The sequence below is a fragment of the Rhinoraja longicauda genome, chromosome 14 (genome assembly GCF_053455715.1).
Source record: "Rhinoraja longicauda isolate Sanriku21f chromosome 14, sRhiLon1.1, whole genome shotgun sequence".
Classification (NCBI taxonomy): Eukaryota; Metazoa; Chordata; class Chondrichthyes; order Rajiformes; family Arhynchobatidae; genus Rhinoraja; species Rhinoraja longicauda.
In genome coordinates, this window is record NC_135966.1 from 29,760,160 (window position 1) to 29,786,957 (window position 26,798).

The following is a 26,798-nucleotide window of genomic DNA, read 5'->3' on the forward strand; positions in this document are numbered from 1 at the left end:
AATTCAGAAATGTAGCGGTTTTACACCTATCTGTGAAGTTTCTTATGTATTTTCAGTTCTTTCCTCTTGTCTGGAAAATGCTATCTCCAACTGGGTACCATGTTATCTTATTGAAACATATGATTATTAAGGGATTGGACACGCTAGAGGCTGGAAACATGTTCCCAATGTTGGGGGAGTCCAGAACAGTCTTTTTCTTTTTGCTGTGTTGGCTAATTTAAATCCTATGTGTTAGTTGAGCCTATGTATCTGTGACCCTGCTGCAAACGAGATTGTCATTGCAACTGTATCACACCGTGCTTCTGCATAAGAGAATAAACTCAAATTGATTTGACTTGATTAGAACTGAGAAAGAGAGAATGCAAATTAGACTCAACGGCAGAGAAGGTGGGAGGGGAGGACATTGGGTAGAACAAGGGGAAACCAGGACTGAAGATGTTGGAATCTTGAGCAAAACATAATGTTGGAGGAATTCAAATGTTCAGGCAGCATCAGAGAAAGGAATGAAAGTGACTTTGCAGGATGGGAGCCTTCTTCAGAGAAGGGGAATTTCTGTATTGTATTGAACAATACAGAATGGCCATTGAATGGACAGTTAAGCTCATTTGCCTGTTTCAAGTGTTGAAATTATGAAGCCTGTTTCATCAAGGCAATTGTTTTATGCTGAGTAGGCTGGAATAAACAAATTAAAGAAAAATAAAGATTAAAATATTATGGGTTGGAACAATAGCAACCACAAATTGTCAGTCCTGATACAATAGAAAAAAAGAGCAAGTCATCTGAAGTTGATGAATTCAATATTTATTACTACCGACAAAACATGTTCAGACAAACCGTGAGGTGTTCTTACTTGAGGTTATGCTGGGCCTCGTAAAAGTGCAGAAGACACACACACACACACAAAAGTCAAAGTGTGAGCAGAATGGCGATTTAAAATGGCAGACAATCGGAAGCTCAGGGTTGCCCCAGCTGACTGAGTTCAGGTGTTCTGCAAATTGATTACCCGATCTGTGTTTGGTCTCTAAATTGTGGTTGAGGCCACATTGTAAACATCAAAAGCAACAGACTAGATTGGAAGAAGTGCAAGTGAACTGCTGTCTCCACTGAATGGTGGGAAGGGATAAGGTTTTGAATTTAGTTTGGTTGAGAGATACACGCGGAAAGAGTCCCTTCGGCCCACCGAGTCTGCACCGACTAGCGATCCCAGCACATTCATACTACCCTACATAGTCGGGACAGATTTACATTTAAACCAAGCCAATTAACCTACAAACCTGTACAGCTTTGGAATGGGGGAGGAAAACGAATATTTGGGGAAAAAACCCATGCAGGTCACGGGGAGATTGTACAAACTCCGTACCGACAAGCACATCGTAGTCAGGATCCAATCCAGGTCTCTGGCGCTGTAATGCAGCAGCTCTACCGCTACGCCATCATGCCGCACTAAGGTGAAACACAGCAGAAGTCCATTTGGTCCACAATGTCCATGCCGAACTTGATGTCAATCTTCTGTCCTCCACTGCCTGCATGTGATCCATATCACTAATTCACTGCATATCCACACACCTATCTCAAAGATCTTAACACCACAATCATAACTGTTTCCATCCCCACCCTTGTAGCATGTTCCAGGCATCTTCCTCTGCATACAAAGAACTTGCACTGCAAATATCCTTGCATCCTAACCAGGTTGCCTCGCCAACGGTCTGTCATCATCTTTTTCATTCTTTGTGTTTTTAGTTTGTTGTAAAAATGTTTTAGCTTATCTTTAGTCTTTGTACAGTATGTTGGGCCTCATTGTAACAATGCAGGAGGCTACAGATGGAACGGTTGGAGTAAAAATAAGATGGCGAGTTAAAATGCCACAGTAAAAAGTCTTACCCCCGAGGAATACGTTCTGACTGTCTATCATTTCTATGCCTCTCATTATTTTATATACCTCTATCAAATCTCCCTTCAATCTCTGACACTCGAGACAAAACAATTCATCAAAGAACAGCTATTTCTTGTGGTTGCATGGGAAAGTGCCCAACAATGGGAATAGTGAAGACACAAAGAGTTGAAGTAACTCAGCAGGTCAGGCAACATCTCTGGAGAATATGGATAGTTGACGTTTTCAGTCGGGATCCTTCTTCAGACCGAAGAAGGGTCCCATCAGTCTGAAGAACGGTCTTGACCCAAAACTTTGCTTATCCATATTCACCAATTATGGTGCTTGAACCGTTGAGTTATTAATCCAGCACTTTGTGTCTTTCCTTGTACACCAGCATCTGGAGTTTCTTGTTTCTATAATGGGAAGTAGAATTCGGGAGAGTGTTGAGAAGTGAACAATGTTCAAAATGCTGAAAGGCAAAGGGAGGGAATATGTGATTGTTGGTGAAATTTTGTTGGAACTGGTGAAAATTGCATTGGATGATCTGTTGTGCACAAATTGGTGGCATCAAATGTGAGGACTAGGGATGTTGTGTTCTTTCCAAAATCGCTATTCCATGGCTGCATTACTTCAACATATTACTGACATTCCAATTCCCCTTTTTCCACCCATTGCCCTCCTCAACCTGCTCCGCAGCAAAAGCAAACTTGCTTTCTCTTTCTCAGTTCTGATAAAGTGACTTCAAAACATTTGCTTTTGAAAAGTTCAGTACTGACAGTGGGTTCCCTGCAGCTTTGTGGGATAGTTATTTCAGTCAATATATTTGGCTGATCTTTGATGAACTATGTTTATGCCATCTTGTGGACGTTGAAGGAATAGTAGCCACCCAGTGCACAGAGTCTACTGGCTGGCAGGTACAGTGGGCTTGATGCTGTTGAAGGATGGACCCGAGTGATCCAAAGTGGCAGAACGCTGGTGAATTGACCTTTGATGCTTCACGAATTCTACAGGTGATTACACATGCTAACGTTGCAGCAAGTAAGATTTCATTTTCACAGTTTATATGACAATTAAATTCTCTTGCCTCTGTAATGGAAACAGGTAGAATCTTTGCAGAGTGAAGGAAGCACTTTTGTAGTGGAAGTTGTTCGTTTTCTCAATAATTACCCATCAATAAGAAACAGGAATTTCAGTGTGGTACAATTTACCTACTGACTGAAATTCACCGCATAATCAAATTCAAATCGATCATAGAAAGTAGAAAAATTAATGTTTCTCCTTTAATTGCCTTTTGAAGCTTGTTGAGCTGGGTACTCAGTGCCCCTCAGAACTAAATGCTGGTTATAAAATCAAAGAACCAATGGTATAGATATAGCTATCATTAAATGAATGAGGCTGGAGGTATTGGGTAGAAGTAAGGACAACCACTGTGAACGTGCATCCTCGATCTCAATGGCCAGCCTAGGTCAGTGTTATTAGACTCTGGCAGCCACATTACTCTGGTCCTGCCAGAACTAGTACTCGTGGGCCAGCAGCTATCAGAGACTCTACCACGGGCATGTGTGCACGGCGATGCACATCAAGTTCCCGCTTCCCTGATATCTATTACCTGAGGTCTGAACCCCACGTCCTTGGAAAAGTTACAGGGAGCCCCAGGAGTTTTGTCCGCACCCTGTGTACCTGGATGAATACGAGCGAGAGGACAACACCAAAGATGAGTCACCCCCATAAATTAAATGCCCTGGTCAATTATTTTGAACTTCAGGGAAGGAAGGGTTAATCACAGCAGAGCGGAAACAAGACGAGATTGAAGAATTGTTGGACTCATGTTCTGGTCATAGACTACTGAGCAGATGCGGGATGATTCCACTGGCCTCCCCTCGACGCTGAGGCCCAGAGCTTTTGCAGTAAATGCCCAGACTGCCAGAGACGGCAGCCAACCACCCAGCCCTAGCCCCCCCCCCCCCCCCTCTCCCTGAGTACCAGATACCCAGAGGCTATCCCCCTTAGGAAGGCCAAAGTTAAGCTTTTGCTCAAGAACTGGTTCTCAGAGTCAGCCTCCCAAAGGACCTACTCACCAACCAGGGCACCCCCTTCAACCCCTGGGTGATGGCCAACATGTGTAAGCACCTCTGTGTTCACCACCAACACAACTCCAGACATCACATGCGCCGAGTGGATGAACTCAGAGAGAGATTAAGTAGGTCACAATATATTTGCACATTAGACTTAACAAAGCAAGTCCCTTTGTCCCCCTCTGCTAAACAAAAAACAGCCTCTCAACACCTTCCAGCTTATGACATACAGTTCTTCCCTTTTACCTCCTCGGCTCCCCACCACCTTTCAATGCATGATGCATTATCCTTTGCCTCTACCACTGTTACGCTGTGGCCTACCAGGACAACTTAGTCATCCACTCAGATGATTGGGAGGAACAGGCCCTGTGCCTCCATAGTGTGCTACATACTTTACAGCAAGCTGGGTCATGGCCAACCCCAAAAGGTGCAGCATTGGACTCTGAGGCACAGTGCCTGGGATATTGCATCGCCCGGTTTTACTTAAACCACAGGAGAGAAAAAAATCACCCTCTGTGAGGGACTTTACCCGGCACACTACCAAGTGCCAGATATGTGCCTTCTTGGGGTTCACGAGCTACCGTTTTATTCCTCTCTTATTCCTCTTTTCTCCACAAAGGCAGCCCCCCCCCCCCCCTCAGACCTGATCAAGAAGGGCCAACCTGATAAGATACGGTGGATAACAGCAGCGGAAGAGGCCTTTCTGAAGTTAAAACAGCCCTCACCAGCGGGCCATGCTGTGCAACCCTGACATCAACAGCGCCTTCATTGTGTAGATGGATGCCTCCAAAGACAAAGCTGCGATCGTCCTCTCTCTGGACTTAGACAGAGAGAAACACCTAGTGGTTCTCAACAGTCGGAAATTAACGTTGCCCGAGATTAACTATCAGCTGGAGAGAAACTCTTGCCATCAAGTGGTCGCTGCGGAGTTGGGATACTATCTGGCTGGGTGAGTGGTTAATCTTGTTACGTGCCATGCCCCCTGGCAATAGATGATGAAACCCAAGGACACTAACTCCAGAATAACACACTGGTTCCTCTCCCCCCCCCACAAGACTAATCATTTTGGGTCTTTGAGGCCACGACTGAACCACCAGGACAAGCCCAAGACTGCCAGCGTCTCCTTTTCAATGCCAAGATTGAGCCAACGGGACAAACCCGAGATCGCCAGGATCCCGACACCTGCCCACAGCTCCACATGGACCCAGACCTTATCATTACTATCGTCATTCTCTATAAACGAACCTTGTCACATGAGTTCACCCGACTACGAGTTTGTCAGTGTCATCATTGTTGACCTGGTGTCATCCCTGACATCACAGGGAGTATTACTTAAAATTGGAGAATTACTATTCAATCTGTTGGATTGTAAGTTATCCAAGCGTAATGAGGTTCTACTCCCCCAGTTTGCATGTGGTGTAACTTGGCAACGGAGGAGGCCTAGTGCAGAACCATTATAACGGTAAGCAACTGGGAGCTCCAGTAGGTCTTGGCAGTCCGAGTGTAAGTGTTTGGCGAATTAGTCACCTAGTCTACATTTGATCTTGCTGATATATATTGGGAGCACTGAATGCAGTAGGCAAAGTTTGAAGAGGTCCTTGTGAATCTCTGTCTCACCAGGTGGAGCTGCTGGATCCTTGGATGGAGATGAAGGAGCTGGTGTCGGGAGAGGTGTTACATCTATATGATGCTGGGGGAATTCAGCATATCAGACAGCATCCGTGGAGATAATGAACAAAGGACGTTTTTGGTTGGAACCCTTCTTCAAACTAATTGACTGGACTTCTGTTCCCCATGTCATTAAAATCCATCACCATTACTTTGCACCCCTTCCATTGCCACAGCCCATGTTAATCCTGCATCATTCTCTAACTCTGCCTCCTAGCATTGGTCTTCTACTCTCTTGTACTCGTGTCCTGTGGGAGCTTGGAAGGAGGGAGGAAGGTGAGCAGATTGGGAACAAAACCAAGACAGACATTTTGTAGTGGACAACACATCAAGATTAACACAATTGTGAGTATACTGAAATTGCAAAATATTTAATAACGAGGAACTGCAGATGCTGGTTTATACCAAAGATAGACACAAAATGCTGGAGTAACTCAACAAGTTAAGTATCTCTGGAGAAAGTAGATAGCTGACGTTTTGGGTCAGGACCCTACTTTAGTAATATTTTAGAATATTTGATGGATTATAATAAATATTTCAGCAAAATATTTAAGATTGGTTCATTGCAAATGTTGCCAATGCTAGAGAGGAACTGCCTTAAATGAAATGGGGAACATTTTCTTTTGATATTAACATTTAACTGCACTTCTTGAAACACCGATCTTTTTCAGAACTTGTCATGTCTAAATTCGGACAGGGTGTATCACTTCTTCATGCGTCGGCATGGAAACTAAACATCTCATATTCCGTTTAGGCAGCTTACAACTTGACGGTGTAAACATTGAATTTGCCAAAAGACAATGTTTTCACCAACATGACCACGATAAAATAATGCTTTCGTAGAAACAAAGAACTGCACTTGCTGATTTACAAATGAAGTCAGAGTGCTAGAGTGGCTCAGCGGGTCAGGCAGCATCTTTGGAGAACATGGATAGGTGACAGTTCAGCTCGTGACCCTTCTCCAAAATCAAAAGAATGCATCTTCTTTTACAGTGACTAAAACACCACCTCCTTTAATCTCTGAGACTTTTACTCCAGTCCATGTAAAGACTACAAACTCACTTACACCTGGACATTCTAAAAGTTCCAGTTGTCTTCTCCTTTCTGACATAAAAAGCTTCTAATTTGCCTGAACTGCAGAATTTGACACCAGATGATGCTGTCACTTCGCTATTCAATAATTTGTCTGTCATTGTAGTTGAGCTGACTGACCATTAATTACTTGGGTTTCATCTTTTGTACCACAGTAGGACTCACCTAATTATTTATTTCTGACATATGACCTGTTCAGTTTATGAATAGTTCTCAAGACTGGAACAATGTTGTAACTGGGAAGGACCTGCAGTTAAACATTATGAATTAACATGGTTTTAAATTTGGTGAAAATATTGGAAAAGGGTGGATTGAGAATGTCTGTGATTAGTCAAAGTAAAACTTGCATTTTACAAAGTGTCTGAACCCATGATTTACTCCGGCACTTTGTGTCTATTTGGTATAAACTTTCTACACATGCTACACATGTTGCCTGACCCGCTGAGTTACTCCAGCACTTTGTGTTCTACTCAACATCTCTCATTTCATAACTTGCAGCCCTGGAGCTCGCTGAGATGAATGTGAAACATTCTAAGAGATAACACCCCCACCACCGTGTTTCTCAGATGAGGTGGTCTGCTTTGGATCTTGGGCATTTCCTTCGCTCCTCCATACTTTGCTCTTGCCATCACTCTGATATAAGTTAATCTTTGTCTCATCTGTCCACAAGACCTTTTTCCAGAACTGTGGATGCTTTTTAAGTACTTCTTGGCAAACTGTAACCTGGCCATCCTATTTTTGCAGCTAACCAGTGGTTTGCATCTTGCAGTGTCGCCTCTGTATTTCTGTTCATGAAGTCTTCTGCAGACAGTGGTCATTGACAAATCCACATCTGACTCTTGAAGAGTGTTTCTGATCTGTCGGACAGGTATTTTAGGAAATTTCCTTTATTATAGAGAGAATTCTTCTGTCATCAGCTGTGGCCGTCATCCGTGGCCTGCCAGTCCCTTTGCGATTAGTAAGCTCACCAGTGCTCTCTTCCTTCTTAATGATGTTCCAAACAGTTGATTTTGGTAAGCCTAAGGTTTGGCTAATGTCTCTAACAGTTTTATTCTTGTTTCTCAGTCTCATAAAGGCTTCTTTGACTTTCATTGGCACAACTTTGGCCCTCATGTTGATAAACAGCAATAAAAGTTTCCAAAGGTGATGGAAAGACTGGAGGAAAGACGAGGTGCTGAGAGCTCTCTTTTACCTGCATTAAGGAGGCAATTAAACACACCTGAGCAATTACAAACACCTGTGAAGCCATGTGTCCCAAACATCATGGTGCCCTGAAATGGGGGGACTATGTATAAACAAGGCTGTAATTTCTACATGGCAAACCCAAAATGTATAAAAATGGCCTTTAATAAAATCTGACAATGTGCACTTTAACCACATGTTATTTTTTCTATTACAAATCTCAAACTGTGAAGTACAGAGGCAAATAAATAACTGATGGATCTTTGTCCCAAATGTTATGGAGGGTACTGTAAGCTCTAAGTTCAATAGGTTTACCCACAATACTCCTTGCATTGAAGTAAACACACCTCAGCCCTTCGTTATCCACATATTCATGAACCACTCCCTGCCTGTCTGTCCTTTGAGACTTACTGGTCATAACCTCCACTTTCTCATCAGCCCTTCCATTTGCAGATCTGCTGCTCTGGTTTCTACCCCCCTGCCTTTCTAGTTTAAACCCTCCCGAGTAGCACTAGCTGACCTCGCTACAAGGATGTTGGTGCCCCTCCAGTTCAGGTGAAATCCTTCCCTCTTGTACAGGTACCCTCTGCCCTAGAAGCAATCCCAATGGTCCAAAGATCTAAATTCATATTCCCTGCAACAACTCCTCAGCCATGCATTCATCTGTCCTAACCGCCTATTGCTACCCTCACTAACACGTGGCACCGATAGTAATCCAGAGATTACTACCCTCAAGGTCCTGCATTTTTACCTTTTGCCCAACACCCTATATTCATTCCGCAGAACCTCATCTTTCCTACCCATGTTATTTGTGTCAACATGCATAACGAGTTCTGGCTGCTTGAAAATGTTCTGCAGCTGCTCCGAGGCATCCTGGGCCCTGGCACCATGGATGCAACAGACCATATTGGAGTCTAGTTTGCTGCTACAGAATTCCCCCATCTATCCCCTATCTATCGAATCTCCTATCACTATAACCTGCCCGACTTCACCCTACCCCACTATGCCTCAGAGCCAGGTCCGGTGGCACACACCTGACTGCTGCTGCTGCTGTCATTCCCCTCCATAGCATCTAAAAGGGTATACCTGTTTTTCAGGGGAATGGCCACAGGAGATTCCTGTACTATCTAACTACTCCCTATCCTGGTGGTCACCCATCAATTCTCTGTCTGCACCTTAGGTGTGACCACCTCACTATAACTCCTTATTATGACTTGCTCACTCTCTTGGATTAGCCAGATGTCATCCAGCTGCAGCTCCAGTTTCATTATTGATTCTCTCATTTTCTGGAACACATACTTTGTTACCCTTCTTAAATATTGAAGCTGTTTTGTACAATTCTAAATAGAATTCTCATACTGTAATTACTGTTCTTTGTTGAACTTCCAGTAATTTTTAACTATTTGTATTCTGTCCAATCTTCTCATCTGCTGCCTATATTAAAGCAATTATTTTTTTTTCTCTAAGTTCGGTGAAAACTTCACCTTCTGAGTTTACAGAAGGCCATCCAAATATCCAATTTCATGCCTTAACCTAATTTGCCAGCATTCTTCTTTCTGCTTTCATGTCATCATAATTGCCCTTATTGATGTTGAAATGTTGATGTTGAAATTACTAGTCGTGGACCAATCCTTTCTTTTTTTAAGTTGAATAGATTAATGGTTGAAATATTAGACTTGGGCACACCTTCACGATGATTTCATCAATTATTAATTGGGAGTTTAATGCTTGCAGCAATAGTTTCAAAATATTAGTTGCTGTGCTATTATTATACTGCCATTTCTTAAATTAATGTCCATCCTACAACCTAATGGAATGGACATTTATTTAAGACATGGCATCAATTTAAATAATGGCATATTACAACCTAATATCTCTTTATGCAAAGAATTAAGTAATATTTCAATATTCATAATAATTAAGTAATATTGGGCCCATGAATGAGATATATACAAAAAAGACTTAGCTCAAGAATAAATTCATATGAAATGTATATTGGAATAAAAATATTTGGGTAGTATTTGCAATGTGCCCAAAAACATGCTTTCAGTCTGAATCGTGCATATAAAATAGGAGCTTTCTGTGCGTAAATTGGAAGGAATGGCAATGATCATCATTAGAAGAATGAATGATGAGGGATCAAAAAACAGTGAGTCATAGACCAATTAATGTAATATCTGCTGTCAGGAAATTACTTGCCTTTAACAAAGGATGATAAAGACATGGAAATGTTGCAATTGATCAGCCAGAAGGGTTTTGTAGAAGGCAGCTCATACCCAATAAACATAATCATTAACTTCCATTTACATGGATTTGCAGAAGGCATTTGATAAAACATAGATAGCTAAATTAGAAGGACATGGAAGTAAGGGCAATTAAATTATTTGACCTGCATATGAAATTTGCTGAGCAGTATAACGGAGGAAAGGCACACAAACTGAGAGATTGAAACAAAAAATCTGCAATGGTGTATGTTGGGGCCTCAACCTATTCATGGATTTACTAATAACTTACATGATAGAACAGAAAACACCACCCGAGTCAGTCAACGATACTAAATATAAAGACTTCAGACTTCCCAAGTAACATTAATGAAGCACACAATTACAGTGATACTAGCAGGGGATGTGAATAGAGAGTTATAAATTACATTGATGTACTGATTCAAGCTCACTCCATAATGTTACCAAGTTACACTACCTTACTAAACAATTGTCTGGATGTCTTAGCTTTAAGATATTCTATAATCCCACAAGTGGCAAATCTTATACTAAACACTGAAAAATCGAGGTTTATATTCAATAGACAATAGGTGCAGGAGTAGGCCTTTCGGCCCTTCGAGCCAGCACCACCATTCAATGTGATCATGGCTGATCATTCTCAATCAGTACCCCATTCCTGCCTTCTCCCCATACCTCCTGACTCCGCTATCCTGAATAGCTCTATCTAGCTCTCTCTTGAATGCATTCAGAGAATTGGCCTCCACTGCCTTCTGAGGCAGAGAATTCCACAGATTTACAACTCTCTGACTGAAAAGGTTTTTCCTCATCTCCATTCTAAATGGCCTACCCCTTATTCTTAAACTGTGGCCCCTGGTTCTGGACCCCCTCCCCAACATTGGGAACATGTTTCCTGCCTCTAACGTGTCCAACCCCTTAATAATCTTATATGTTTCGTTAAGATCCCCTCTCATCCGTCTAAATTCCAGTGTATACAAGCCTAGTCGCTCCAGTCTTTCAACATATGACAGTCCCGCCATTCCTGGAATTAACCTAGTAAACCTATGCTGCACGCCCTCAATAGCAAGAATATCCTTCCTCAAATTTGGAGACCAAACCTGCACACTTTACTCCAGGTGCGGTCTCACTAGGGCCCTGTATAACTGCAGAAGGACTTCTTTGCTCCTATACTCAACTCCTCTTGTTATGAAGGCCTACATTCCACTGGCTTTCTTCACTGCCTGCTGTACCTACATGCTTCCTTTCAGTGACTGATGCACTAGGACACCCGGATATCGTTGTACGTCCCCTTTTCCTAACTTGACACCATTCAGATAATAATCTGCCTTCCTATTCTTACCACCAAAGTGGATAACCTCACACTTATCCACATTAAACTGCATCTGCCATGCATCCGCCCACTCACACAACCTGTCCAAGTCACCCTGCAACCTCATCGCATCTTCCTCACAGTTCACACTGCCACCCAGCTTTGTATCATCTGCAAATTTGCTAATGGTACTTTTAATCCCTTCATCCAAGTCATTAATGTATATTGTAAATAGCTGCGGTCCCAGCACCGAGCCTTGCGGTACCCCACTAGTCACTGCCTGCCATTCTGAAAGGGACCCATTTATCTCCACTCTTTGCTTTCTGTCTGTCAACCAATTTTCTATCCATGTCAGTACCCTACCTCCAATACCATGTGCTCTAATTTTGCCCACTAATCTCCTATGTGGGACCTTGTCGAAGGCTTTCTGAAAGTCGAGGTACACCACATCTACCGGCTCTCCTCTGTCAATTTTCCTAGTTACATCCTCAAAAAATTCCAGAAGATTAGTCAAACATGATTTCCCCTTCGTAAATCCATGCTGACTCGGAATGATCCTGTTACTGCTATCCAAATGCTCCGCAATTTCGTCTTTTATAATTGACTCCAGCATCTTCCCCACCACTGATGTCAGACTAACTGGTCTATAATCCTGGGGATTTATCAGCCTTCAGTCCCATCAGTCTACCCAACACTATTTCCTGCCCAATGTGAATTTCCTTCAGTTCCTCCATCACCCTAGGATCTCTGGCCACTAAAACATCAGGGAGATTGTTTGTATCTTCCTTAGTGAAGACAGATCCAAACTACCAGTTCAACTCGTCTGCCATTTCCTTGTTCCCCATAATAAATTCCCCTGCTTCTGTCTTCAAGGGACCCACATTTGCCTTGACTATTTTTTTCCTCTTCACATACCTAAAAAAGGTTTTACTATCCTCCTTTAAATTATTGGCTAGCTTACCCTCGTACCTCATCTTTTCTCCCTGTATTGCCTTTTTAGTTATCTTCTGTTGCTCTTTAAAAGAGTCCCAATCCTCTGGCTTCCCACTCTTCTTTGCTATGTTATACTTCTTCTCTTTTATTTTTATGCTGTCCTTGACTTCCCTTGTCAGCCACGGGTGCCTCTTACTCCCCTTAGAATCTTTCCTCCCCTTTGGGATAAATCGATCCTGCAACTTCTGCAATATTCCCAGGAATACCTACCATTGCTGTTCCACCGTCTTTCCTGCTAGGGCCTCCTTCCAGTCAAATCTGGCCAGCTCCTGCCTCATGCCCCTGTAATCCCCTTTGCAATACTGTAATATTGACACTTCCGATTTTCCCTTCTCCCTCTCAATTTGTAGAGTAAAACTTATCATATTGTGATCACTGCCTCCTTCCTAATGGCTCTTTTACCTCGAGTTCCCTTATCAGATCAGGTTCATTACACTTTAACTTCGGTATTCACCTCCCCTCTCACACCGGTCACAATTGGCCCTGACCTTACTTTCTTATCCCATCTAGAACTTCCCTTCCCATTTATTCGAGAGTCCTTTGCAATTTCTCCTGTATTCGCTTCCCCTTTAACTCCATCTTCATATTCCCAATTTGTCAACCCCTCCCCCCCACTACTTAGTTTAAACCCACACCCAATCAAAACTTCCAAAACGGCAGGATGACTGACGCACATCCAACAACTCAAGCAATTCTTTAGAATGTCTTTGATGCACTGAAGCAACCACTGTTTCAAATTACATCTGTGCATCCAATTCATTCCTACCAATTGATAAGGATCACAGTTATCTGCCTTATGGTGCAGCATTTTAGTCTGCAACGCAGGAGCGAAAAATAAACTAAAGGACCAAGCAGATTTTGGCAGTAAGTGCCATTAAGTAAATGAACCAAATGTTGTCAATGTGCTAATGAGTAACATGCATTAATATTATCCCTTTCAGATGCAAAAAGATGTCTTGAGTCACCAAATAAAACCTTGCACTGATGAAATTAAAAACCATGATGAAGCAGATGTTAGGTGTCCAAACACCAAGATTGTAGGGAGGGTCTCAAAGCAAGAGATGGAATCTAAGCTATTGAAGGAGTTCCTGGATTTATTTTTAAAGTAAACTGTTCTCACATACCCCAAATCCTCCACAGGATGTACTGTAAGAGCAAAATAAACAATAAGACACAGAAATGATTTCTGCTTGCACATTTTGAATTTGTTCAGAGGGGAGCCAAGTTGGAAAGGCAGCAGCTGGTGATCCAGAAGTAATATGGGAGCTGGATTCATGATGCTTTTCAAAACTCGCCAGCTGCCATCAACCGGAATATTCCACTTACCTGGATGAGTGCAGCTTCACAAACACTTCAACAGTTCAGTAACATCTAGAACAAAGTAGCCTGTTTGACCGGTAACCTACAGTATTTATTCTCTCCACCACTAGCATGCTGTGGTAAATTTACAAAATGCACAAACCTTCACCTCCAACAATACTTCCTGAACCTATTACTTCTACCATCGAAGAGAACAAGAGCCTTAAAACTGTGGGAACATCATCTTCAGCATGTTCCCCTCAAAGTTGCACACCATTCTAACTTGGAAGAATATTATTCCAGTTATTTTTTTAAAAAAATCTTTACCTTTTCCTCTATTGTAAACTTTGAAAATACTCTACTCTGCATGAAACATTACAAAATTCACAGACTTATCATGAAACCAACACAAGTACTGCAGGTACAAATATCACCTTCTTTGCTCTCTGCACTTAATTCTCCAAGCTAAGCAAGTCCCCAATCGTAGTACTTAGATAAAATTTCACTTTGCTCAACTTCATTGTGTGATCACACATTGGGAAAGACAATACAATAATAGTAGCAGTTCATAGTTCTAGTTCCATCATTTTAAAAGTAGTTCCGTGTTGAGCATTAAGACTGGCTTAAACTAAAGCCAAATTATTTTCTAGCTTAAACTAAAACCAAAATAAGATTGAACCACATGTCGTGGGCATTACATATTTGAAGATATTAATATTGAAGAGGTCACCTTTACTCATATCTTGGCACCTCCAAGGTTAACACAATATTGAACATGATGTTTTCATTTCTTTAATAAACATGAGTGCGTCATTAGGCTGTGAACTAAATCTGTCTTATTATTCAGTATTGAGTATTTTTTTTAAACAAAATTTTGGAGCAACTCAGTGGGTCAAGCAGTATCTGTGAAGGGAAATGAACAAATAAGATCTGAAGAAGGGTCTCGACCCGAAACGTCACCCATTCCTTCTCTCCCGAGATGCTGCCTGACCTGCTGAGTTACTCCAGCATTTTGTGAATAACTATTTGTACCAGCATCTGCAGTTATTTTCTTATAAATAAGATTTGGGGTCAGGACCATTCTTCAGACCTGAAAACATTGTCGGGCTATTTCCCGCCACAAATGGTGCCAGATCTGCTGAATTCCTCTTGCATTTTGTTTTGTTGGTCAACATTTCTTATCTTAAATTTAAATATTGTGCCAAAAATATTTTAATTGATGAAATAATTGCGATGTGAAGATATGGTGAAAATACTAAGCGTGCGTTCTAGGTGTAACGCTGCTCACTCTACAGCTGTAATCTCTACAAACATAAAGTATCACCTTAATGGCAAATCATATCATCATATCATATCATATCATATATATACAGCGCGGAAACAGGCCTTTTCGACCCACCAAGTCCACACCGCCCAGCGATCCCCGCACACTAACACTATTAACACTATCCTACACACACTAGGGACAATTTTTTTAAACATTTACCCAGTCAATTAACCTACATACCATTTCTAAAATTGTGCAAATTGTACTTGGTTGCAGATTTGGCCTTGATTGGACTTCATTCTTGATGAACTGAGTTATGTTAGAACCGCAAAATATTATAGCATTTACATATCTACAGAAGAGTTGAAGTTTGAAAAGAGTCAAATTAGTATATTAAAACATTTCAATATAGGTGAGATATTGAAATCTTAAACTCTGGATCCATTTTAAGGCTGAAGTGCTCAGGAAAAGGTATACCCAATGGTCAACGCAACATTCGCAAACTCAAGTGAGAAATGCAACAAAAAAAACTAAAGGTCTTCAGCTTCACTCATTACCAAACTCATTAAAAATTGAAACTTCTGTTTTCAATAACAGGGTGATAATTCCTTGTAGGTTTTCAGATCAAGTCTTGCAGCGATTAGGATCATTTGAATGCACAACTTTGTATAACTTGAACAAAAACATCAAACCTGACTCAAATTTCAATGGAAGACTTCATTTCCTAAAGATGCTGACTTATTTTCTTTTGGAAAAGATTCTCGGAAATATAAAGAAATTAATTTATTTCTAATTTCACCATCTAATTAGAAAAAAAAATCCAGTTGTACTTACTTCCCTCTCTCTATTCCAGAAAGATAAATCATTGATTGTGAAAAGCACAGGATTATGAGCTCTTCTAACCAATATCACGAATTGTATAGGAGAAAGTGCATTTTTGTTAACAGCTGTTTTCAACTAAGTTTTATTTCAGCTGAAGGGTTTCATTTAGCAAAGTAGAAAAGAGATACTGAACTGGCACAAAATTGTGTCCAACCGGTTTCTCAGGAACATAAACAATGTAAGGGCATGTAGTGTAGAGAACTGTTTTGAGTTCTCACATTAACACTTTAAAAAATGGATCCAGGTCAAATATAATGCTTTTACCTGATTTCTTTTTCTGACTCTGAACAGACTAAGCAGTAGGCTTTTCTTTGCTGCTGGGATAACTATCGTCATGGCTAAATGCTGAAATTAATGGCAAACAATTTCTGTGTTGAATTTCATAGACAGATGACGCTTGATGAATGTCACTTCTTGTCAAATCCCACCAATCCTTCTCATGTCTTTCTGGACCTACAAATGGATGCAGAACAAATCTCTAAGAAAATAAGCACACATATCTTCATCAAGACATTGTATTTATCTTTCAAAAGAAAGACAATTCACAGTACATAATTTAAAAAAGGATATCAAAAATGTCTCGGCCAGCATAATAGAAACCTATATTCTTTTCAGAATTAACAGTCAGAACATTGGCTTATACCACTGCGTTTTAGTTCAGACTGGCAGGTGCCAGAAAGTTGTATAAAACTAACAATTTTTGGTTTGAAATAGATAAAAATGCTCTTGTTACAATACAAAATAAAGATACATATAATAGAACATAAACTATTTAAACAACCAATTGCAAGATTATAAATTGATAAGATTTCACATTTTGGAAACTACACGGGGTTACTTCAAACACGTTGTTTAAACAAAGTGAAGCATACATGAAACTATTTCAGTGTTGGGAATTGCTTCCCCAAACATTTCCGGGATCTGCTGCAGGCATGAAATGGACCATACAACACAAAATGAATTTCATACCATAAGATACCTTTCCCTACAATTGTTCGGAAACAATATTCCTATTTCAAACAAAAACATTTCTTCCAGAGGGCTCAGTCCAACATATACTGTGAAATGTGTCCCAATCTAAATCTTGCTGAGATTTGAGAGCTGCGGAGATGGTTATGGGATTCAGACAAAAATCATATTCATTGCAGCATCCATTACAAATAGAACATATACTTCCTTCTTCCAAAAGGAAAACAAATTAAAGACAGTATAAACAGGACAAATAAAAAAAACAGGACACATGCTAAGAAGCTGGTTTTATAAACAAAACAAAAACAAGTAAAGCAAATACAATAATATAAAATGTCACTTCATGGGAATGGACTGCTGCTCTGTGACTCACATGTTTTCGAGTTGCAACAAGAATGATCTGTTTACAACAATGAAAAGTAAAGGATGAAACAAGAATCATATGCTACAATGCAAATCCAGCTACAGTCACTTAAACACAACAGGAAAGTTTTCATTCAGTTTCCATCACATTGGTGAGGACTTTATTTAATCTTCACATAAAATGAACTTTACAACGATTATAGCCAATTTACTTTACTGAGAATTATTGATAAAAACACTTGAATATAAAGATTTGTTTGTCATTCTGTAATGTACAGATGTGCATTAGCACAATCTGCACCGACACCACTATACACAGGATATTTACAATGTGGTTCTAAACACATATAAAGTTTATCATAAATGATCAATTAGCATCCATGCTTGAAATTGACCATGATATGAAAGTGGGTCGGCCACTACAGGTTTATATATTGTCACCACTACACACTCCAATATGGTGGCGCAGTAGGAAGTCTTTAGCTTACAGTACAATAGACTGCAAAATGCGGTTTACTCCATGACTGTAGAAGATACCAACCAGCTGGTTATCACCGTCAGTTCAGCAGTTAATACTTACTCGCCATGAAGATACCACATGGCCAAATAATTTTCTTTCTTTCTGGCAATTATGATCTTATTCTTGGCTGGGATGTGGCAGCAATTTAAGGAATAGAAATTAATTATAAAAAGAAAAGGTGAAAGAAGCAATGTACTTGCAGCATTTTATTTACCAGAAATAACCAAGGAGATCAGATTTAGTATGCTCAATTGTTGATTGTACTTGGGCTGAATACAAATATTATTGGGCTTATGATCAAAGAGTCTGATCACTGTGTAGATAATTTGCTGGACGAGGTCAGCAAAGGAACACAATTGCCCGATCAAGCTCTATCATTCACATTATAACCAAAACATGAACTCTGATTTTTAATTTTAAAGAGTTTGCCGTTCTATATTTACTCTTCATTTTCAACCAAATCATAGGCAACACCAGATTTTCAGATCATTACCCTGCTACATTGGCATTGGAAGTCTATGTTATAGATAGTATTTGTCCAAAATTTGTGCTTCAACAATCTTAGAATATTGGTTTGGTGTCAAAACAGTTTAAAAAAAAGCTTTTGTTAAGATAGGGAACTGTGCACTTCGGAGGTTGATGATGTAATTGAGAAGAGAAAAAGCACGATCAAAAATGCTGATGTAAGACTTCCATTACAACACAGCACCTCCTGTAATGGGCAGATTATCACTACCTGGTAGTGTTTAAAAATAAGCACCAATGCAGTTGCCTGCACACAATTAATTGCTGTGCTATTATCCTCAAGTCATTTTTCTATATAGCATTGCTTGGGTTTTCATCTAAAGCTGTCAAAAAAATTAGCTAGCTAATTCAAGAGCTACAAAAATCAGAGCATTTTTCAAAGCTGATTTTAAATGGTACTAGCAATTTCACCATTCCCTCTCTGCTGTTTCAACAGCATCCAAATACACAGCTTATTTACATACCTATTAAGGAAAACAGGCTGCACTAACCTGGATGTCAGTTTTGAAAGGAATCGCCTCAATTTATTTTTCTGATTCTATAAATGTACGGTTCAAAGGTCTCAGAATTAGAACTGGGAAGAGAAATGGACAATCAAAAGGCACATGATCTATCTTCCCAGTTGACAAAACACACTATAGCATTGTTACATTTCGTATGGAGTCTTTGCTTTATCACTGAATTGTGTTCCCAGAGATGACTATAGTTAATATTCACCTTTACGCCTAGTTCTCATGAGACATCCTTAGGACAGCAATTACTATACACATCTTGCCGAAGGGGCTAATTAAAGCTACACCCAATTGGTGCAAAATCCAAGATGTTAAATATTATTTGATTTTTTTTATGCTGAAAGATTTTATTTAGATTTAAGACCAAGACGTTCTCCTAAAAATCAGTTCCATTTACAGATCACTGCACAAGAGACGATCCTCAAGTAGCATGAAATGTGACTGCCCTGCCTTACTGTCACTTTAACGACCAAACAACTATCCTATTCCACATTTTATCTGACTTGACTGCCCAAAAAACATTTAGCAAACTTTGGAACTTTACAATTCCCATATTGATTTCTACTGAAACTCCCATTTGCTTCACTGGTGTCAACACTATCGACAAAATTCTCACAATGACCGGAAAGCACAAGAAACAAACCCAAGAAACAATTAAGCCACCCACTTAGAGACGTGCACATCTTCTGGCTAAGGCACTGGTTGTGGATGACATCATGGCAAGTTGTTCATACATCACAGCAAATTGGTTTGAGCTGTGAGAGCAGGCTGATATCCATCGCAGTAAGGAATGATAACCGCAGGGCATTTCCAGTTTGTTAGGCAAGAGCTGGGTGCCCTCTTCAATTAGCTGTATTTGGACCCTTTTTCAGACTAAAGTTAGACCAGTTTACAGACACCTTGGGCCTTGTCTGTTTTGCAGAGTCACGGCAAAACCTACAAGTGAAAATAAAATAAATGTGTCAGAGCAAAATGTAAGGAAAAAACATACCAACAACATTGTTATCCCTGCTTTGCTATACGAATTAAATATTCACACAAAAAAATTAAATAACTCACCTGCTGTATGCTACAAAACAAAATGCTATTGGTTGCAAATGAAAATAAAAAGTAGAGTTTTGTTGTTTTCAGCTAAAATAACTACAAAAGAAAACGCTAATTATGAAGATGAGTAACAAAATGCTAACATGGTATTTAGGATATATACAATGGTGATCATTCTTAATTTCTATTTATGTCTGAAATGTTTATGCTTTCATCTACTTAGAAATGTTTGATAATAATATCTGATCAGGCCCATGATTCAGGTGAGCACAAATACTCTAATCCAAAGCATCCGAAAGGTCACGTAGCTACGGCCAGACCGGAGCAGTGCATGCCAGGAGCAACCAGGCATCAAATTGCAATCCTGTCACCCTGATCTCAGATCACACTTGATGGTTTTTATAATTGTATCCAATATGTCTCTGCTTAATTTTTTTTAAATAAAATGGTACACACATTTATTTAAAAATACTCTTCCCTCACATAATTTAAAACAATTAAGGTAAACCACTTACTATTTTCTTTCAGGTCAGCAACTCAATTCAAATTAATGGAATCACATTAGAAAAGCGACATGAAGCACAGGGGCCTGATACTGCACAACTGACTGCTCAGCTTGAGGCTATCTGGAGCAGCCCTTGGACTTATCATATCATATCATATATATACAGCCGGAAACAGGCCTTTTCGGCCCTCCAAGTCCGTGCCGCCCAGTTATCCCAGTACATTAACATTATCCTACACCCACTAGGGACAATTTTTACATTTACCCAGCCAATTAACCTACATACCTGTACGTCTTTGGAGTGTGGGAGGAAACCGAAGATCTCGGAGAAAACCCACGCAGGTCACGGGGAGAACGTACAAACTCCTTACAGTGCAGCACCCATAGTCAGGATCGAACCTGAGTCTCCGGCGCTGCATTCGCTGTAAAGCAGCAACTCTACCGCTGCGCTACCGTGCACTGATAGCTGGCTTTGATGCGACATAATGGTAGGCAGATTATGTTCATGCTAATACCTAGTTGTCCAGCAGTTCTATGTACAACTGCTGGCTAGCCATCAGCTCAATCTTGCCTGCTAGGATTGATAAACAATGCGTGGGTGAACCTGGGACCAGGGCATACAAGAGCTGAAAGGCAAGGGCAAGGAAGAGCAAAACTAATGGGGGAGAGAATCTAGCAGTAAGAAATAGCAGCGATGAGACGATGGGTAAAATTTATGAGATTTACAGAGGGGAGAAAACATCAGAAAATTAAAAGTAAACAAAAAATGGATAAAAAAATCCAAGATAGCAAGTGACAATCGAGTATAGACACAAAGAAATGTAAGGCTTGAGCAAAAGAGGGAGCACTCAAAGCATAAACAAGGGATTGAGCAGAGGAACAATAGCATTCGCATGGGAGAAAGCAGGAGTATAAAAAGAGACAAACATAGAAAGGCGGTCTCCAAAGTTATTTTATTGTCTGTTATCTATGTCATTGTCGACAGAAAATAAAGAAAAGTCAGTACAACTGAAAGCTTCTGCTAATATAAATCTTCTCCTTTTCACATGTGGAAGAAGACTGCCTATCCAAATCGCTGTTGAAACTCATGGCAATTAGGTTCTCTTTTTACTTGCCTCTTAAAATGTTCCACCTCACGGTCTGTTTCATCCATCTCCACATTGTCTAAATCAATGTCTTTGGGAAGAAATACATCATCTGAGAAATGAAGACAGTTGCTCAGTAAGGATACAAAGCTCAAATGACAAATTGCTGCATAACAACATAGAATCAACTGTCTTCAATTTAACCAGCGTAACACAAAATATTTAAAATTACAGCAATTCAGTCATTTGAATTTTAAGATTAAAATTAGCTTAGAATAGAATACCAACACCACTTCTTGCACCACTCTCTCACAATATGAACGTTAAGTGATATTCAATATTTGGTCTCCTCTGCATTGTGGTCCACTGCAATGACCCCGGGCTTCCGGTTTTTCCCACTTTTATTCTACACCCCCATGCGTGCTCTGAGCTAAACGTTTGCGACCTCTGCATGGTTACAAGAAGCTCCACAGCAACCTCTATGCTGAGGTGTTGCAGTATTATGAACTCTAAACATGTTTTCCAGCTTGAGGTAACTCACTTTTTTTCCATTTATTTCAGAACTGCCCATTTTTGCCAATCATCCATTTATGATTTGGGCTCAGTTTTCCTCTCCTCATTAGTACAGCCTGACCCACAAATGACAACACCTAACATAGACAAAGAGTATGTGCTTCCAACTGCCACATTTGGTCTTACCTAATCAGAGATGTTCCCTTTATTCTACTCGGCTCCCCCTCACTTGCTCTGACCTGCTGCATGCGCCAACATTTTAATTTTTATTTCAGATTTCCAGTTTTTATTGATTTTCATTTACAGTTATGAAAGTGCAACCCATATGAAAATTTGTTTTGAAAATTTGGCAATCCAAGTTATGTTTTAAAAAAATGAACACCAACTTAATCATCAAAGTACTGGGTTGAGATTTAAAATATAAAACAAAAAGGAGCCAAGATATTAAGCATTTCATTTTACTGGTGCTTCCTTACCATTTTGTTTAGGTCTTGTTATACCGGAAGATGTCCGAACACCACCCTGCTTTTCCGCACATTCATCAGCTCTCTGCTCTGGAGGTGTTATTAGAAGAGCAGAAAAAAATATTACCTTATTTCACAGAAAAGTCACAACAATATGCTCTATTAACCTGCTTCCTTGATTATTTCCTGGTACCTTTCATCTTCAGAAGCAGGCTGGAGCTTGACCCATCCCAACACAAATTCACGATTATATAGTCTGCAAGAATCTAGTTGCCAATTAGTACAGCCAGATATGCAAATATCTTCGGCAGCAGTGGTCGAGGTTAGACACAAAATGCAGGAGTAACTCAATGGGACAGGCAGCATCTCTGGATAGAAGGAATTGGTGATGTTTTGGGTCGAGACCCTTCAGCCTGAAAGTCAGGAAAGAGGGAGACACAGAGATAAGGAAGTGTAAGGTGTGAGAACAAGACATTAAGAGGGGATGTAGATGAGGAAAAATGTAGAATAGATTATTGTTAGCTAGGAGAAGGTGACAACAAAGCAGAGATAAAATGTAATTAGGGACAGTCAGATTGGTCAGAGAACTGGGAAAGGGAAGTATGGAGAGAGATTGAAAGCAAGAAGTCAACAGTGAAAAATATGAGGTGCAGTTCCTCTAATTTGCGCTGGGCCTCACTCTGACAATGGACAGAAAGGTCAGTGTGGGAATGGGAAGGGGAGTTAAAGTGTTTGGCAACCGGGAGATTAGGTAGGTTTAGGCCTACTGAGCGGTGGTGTTCAGCAAAACAATCACCGAGCTTGTGCTTGATCTCGCCGATATATAGGTGTCCACACCTGGAACAGCGGATACAATAGATGAGGTTGGAGGAGGTGCAAGTGAACCTCTGCTTCACTCGAAAAGACGGTCGGGGTCCTTGGACGGAGTCGAGGAAGGAGGTATAGGGACAGGTGTTGTATCTCCTCCGGTTGCAGGGAAAAGTACCTGGGGAGGGGGTGGTTTGGATTAGGAGGGACAAGTTCACCAGGGAGTTGCGGAGGGAGCAGTCTCTGTGGAAAGGGATGGAGGTGGGAAGATGTGGCTAGTGGTGGGAGTCTGTTGGAGGTGGTGAAAATGTTGGAGAATTGTGTGCTATATGAGACAGCTGATGGGGTGAAAGGTGAGGACCAGGGGCACTCTGTCCCTGTTGTGACTGAGGGGAGGGGAGCAAGAGCGGAGCTGTGGGATATTGAGGAGATCCTTGTGAGGGCCTCATCTATGATGGAAAAGGGAAACCTCCCTTCCCTAAAGAATGAGGACATCTCAGATGCAGATGCCACATAGCCGGAGGAATTGGGAGTATTGGATAATCTTTGCAGGAGGCAAGGTGGGAAGAAGTGTAGTCTAGATAGCTGTGTGAGTCAGTAGATTTTGTAATAGATGTCAGTCGATAGTCTATCTCCTGTGATGGAGACAGTGCGATAAAAAAAAGGTCGGGAAATATCGGAGATGGTCCAAGTCTAACAGTGTCAAAAGAGTTCAGATCTGAACACAGGTGTGCTGTCTGTAGAATTAGCACATTCTCTCTGTAAATGTGTGCGTTTCACCTGTTGCTCTGGCTTTTTCCCACATCTCAAGGTGCAGGTTGGTAAGTTAGTTGGCTACTTTAAATTATGCTTGGTATGTAGGTGCATGGTAGTGGTGGTGTAGTGGTGGTGTAGTGGTTGATGAAAATATTGGCAGAATTAAAGAATGGAATTAATGTAGGATCAGTTTAAATGGGTAGTTGTCGGTCACTGAATAATAAGCAGGCTAATAGACCCAACTCGCAGCACATAAGCTCAGCATCATACTGTTTGAGCACAAATGAAGATAATTAAACACCTATTCCATCCGCCCAAAGAACTGGTGTGAATCTGTTACTAACAATGGAACCTCAATCTTCTCAGTCATGATCCCTGTGCCATTACTCATTCAAGTGATCAGAAGCTGCAGCAGTTTACATTAAAGTATAATATTATGCTATTTTATTAAATCGCCAAACGGTCTCTGGTGTGAGGGCTACCTGTGTCCCACAAGTGAATAAAAACCTTTTCATCACATCTACCAAAGCAATGTGAAGTTCTAAGAAAGTCAGGGTAACAAAAATAAAATTTTCTCTCCAATTTATAACATTCCACCATGAGGAAGTTACTTAAAAAAAATGTAAATCTTGCTTCCACTAACGCAGGAGTGGGTGCCAACTAACAGAGGACAATTCTAAAAGTTCAAGAATAGGAGACCTAGTGATTCCTCCTTTTGTGAAGAGTTCTAGATTTTCAGCTCCAAATCAGGATACCAATCTTTTAGTCCTTTCCATTCTAACTTTTGGCTGTCACCTGGCAATTAGTACAATAGCTTTCTGAGCATCTGAACTCCCACTGATCTTGGTAAAATACAGGGGATTTTTCGTAATTTGCCCCATCTAGAAGATATACTCCTCTGCCTGACACATGGCAACTTTTGGTTAGCTATTAATGTTCACTACTTCCACCAAAAAGTGTTTTTTTACCTAATCTAAACGATAACAGGAAAGTATCGTTACGTGCCATCCCTTAAAACCAAGCCCCACTGCTTTCAGAACTTTTCTAATTGCCTATTTGCTCCGCCAGTCACAAAGCTCTTTCAGGGCTAAATGTGAAACAAAATGTATATCAACAAAACTTACCAACAGTGCTGTTGGTCTTGTCATGTTTCTTCTTTTTGCCTTTCCTATTCTTGCCCTTTGACTGAGACATTTCAGATAACATATGCTGCTCCTCTTTAACTCCCTTAATTTCCGGGCCTTCCATCTTTTCGGGGTTTGAGTTTTTACTGTTGTGTTTCCTGACCTCAGCAGTTTCAGAGTTGCCAAGAACACAGACTCCCTTCCATTTGCCTTGCCGGGGCTCTTCACATTTGGCAATCGCCTTCACAGAAACTGCTGACTTGCCATCATGGTTCTGGTTTGTCTTATGTTTAGCCGTAGACTGTTTGGAACCCTGCAGTTTTGAAACTGGAGGGTGCTCCTGCTCTTTCCTTGAAAGCGCAGATTTGCTCTTGGTCACCTCTGAAATATGTTGCTTGGGTTGCCTTGGTTGCTTCCCACTTTTTGAGACTTGTTCTATCACTTTCAACTCTGAAGATGATTTATTCAGCACCACTGCCCTGACATCCTCCAGTCGAGATGTTGCAGTATTTTCCGCCTTTGAAGATAATGGAGCATTGCCTCTTGATTTCTTCCCTAATGAATTTTCTAGTACAAGCATATTAGAACTAATGTGCTCTTGATTTGTGACAACTGTGTGCTTATTTCCAGTCAGTAAATGGTTCTGCACAATCCCTGGTGCTGTTGTTAAGGATAAGTTCAAATTAAGTTTCTGGTGCTCTATTATTTTTGATTCTTCTTTGTCCATGGTGCCATTACTGTCTATCAGAAAGCCTTTTCCTATAGGTGGCAACTCTGCAAAATCATCTCTGGGCAAATCACTTACATTGAAGTTTGCTTTGATGGAATCTCTAATTCTGTCTTTAAGCTGCTCCAACCTGCTAGTTAAGATGCTACTTACTCGCTGCAACTCCACTTGGTGCCATAGCTCTTGCTGATTAAGTTTTTCTTCTATATCATCCTGAAAATGCTGGTTCAGTTTTGAAACTTTCTCCTCTATATCATCCTGAACATGTTGATTGAATATCAGGACTTTCTCTTCTATATCCTCTTGTATATGTTGATTTATCACAGAAACCTTCTCCAGGTCTTGAATACGCATTGAAGATGAGCACGTCTTCTCTGGCCTTTGATCGTAAACTTCAGAACGGGCTTTCTCCTGCTGCAGCACAAAAATATGGAGCAGTGAAGTTAAATGGGTACTGTATCAGCAGCACAAAAAAGGACATTAGTTCTAGTTTAGTTTGGTGTAGCGATACAGCACGGAAACAGGCCCTTCGGCCCACTGAGTCCGCACCGGCCAGCAATCTCCGCACACTAACACTATCTTACACACACCAGGGACAAATTTACATTTCTACCAAGCTAGTTGACCAACAAACCTGTACGTCTTTGGAGTGTGGGTGGAAACCAAAGATCTCGGAGAAAACCCACTCAGGTCACGGGGAGAACGTACAAACTCCGTACAGGGAAGCACCTGTAACAGGATCAAACCTGGGTCTCTGGCTCTGTAAGGCAGTAGCTCTACCACTATGCCACCATGCCGCATAGTGAACCATGTAGGCTGGAATTTCTACAGAATACTTTAAATTTTATCCTTTTAATTGGACATTAGAATATAAAACGGCAATGGATTACACTTAGATAGCATTGTCAATAAAGAAAAATGCTTCAAGACTTTTCAGACGTATTTAAAAAAGTTTATTGATCTGCAGGATGAGAGAAGGGATAAACCAAAGCTTGTAAAAGAGT

General features: G+C 40.6%; 1 protein-coding gene across 3 annotated transcripts in view; it reads right to left on the minus strand.

Annotated features, from left to right (window-relative positions):
* Positions 1-16,436: 16,436 nt before the first annotated feature.
* fam193b (family with sequence similarity 193 member B) overlaps positions 16,437-26,798 on the minus strand; it is a 66,912-nt gene continuing 56,550 nt past the window's right edge. For all 3 annotated transcript variants that reach the window (XM_078411622.1, XM_078411624.1, XM_078411621.1), the window contains exons 8-11: positions 25,068-26,208; positions 22,393-22,470; positions 21,434-21,515; positions 16,437-19,705 (exon numbers count right to left, since the gene is read on the minus strand). In XM_078411622.1, the coding sequence (XP_078267748.1) occupies positions 19,612-19,705; positions 21,434-21,515; positions 22,393-22,470; positions 25,068-26,208 (1,395 nt within the window). In that variant the 3' untranslated portion in view covers positions 16,437-19,611. The remainder of the gene's footprint in view (positions 19,706-21,433; positions 21,516-22,392; positions 22,471-25,067; positions 26,209-26,798) is intronic.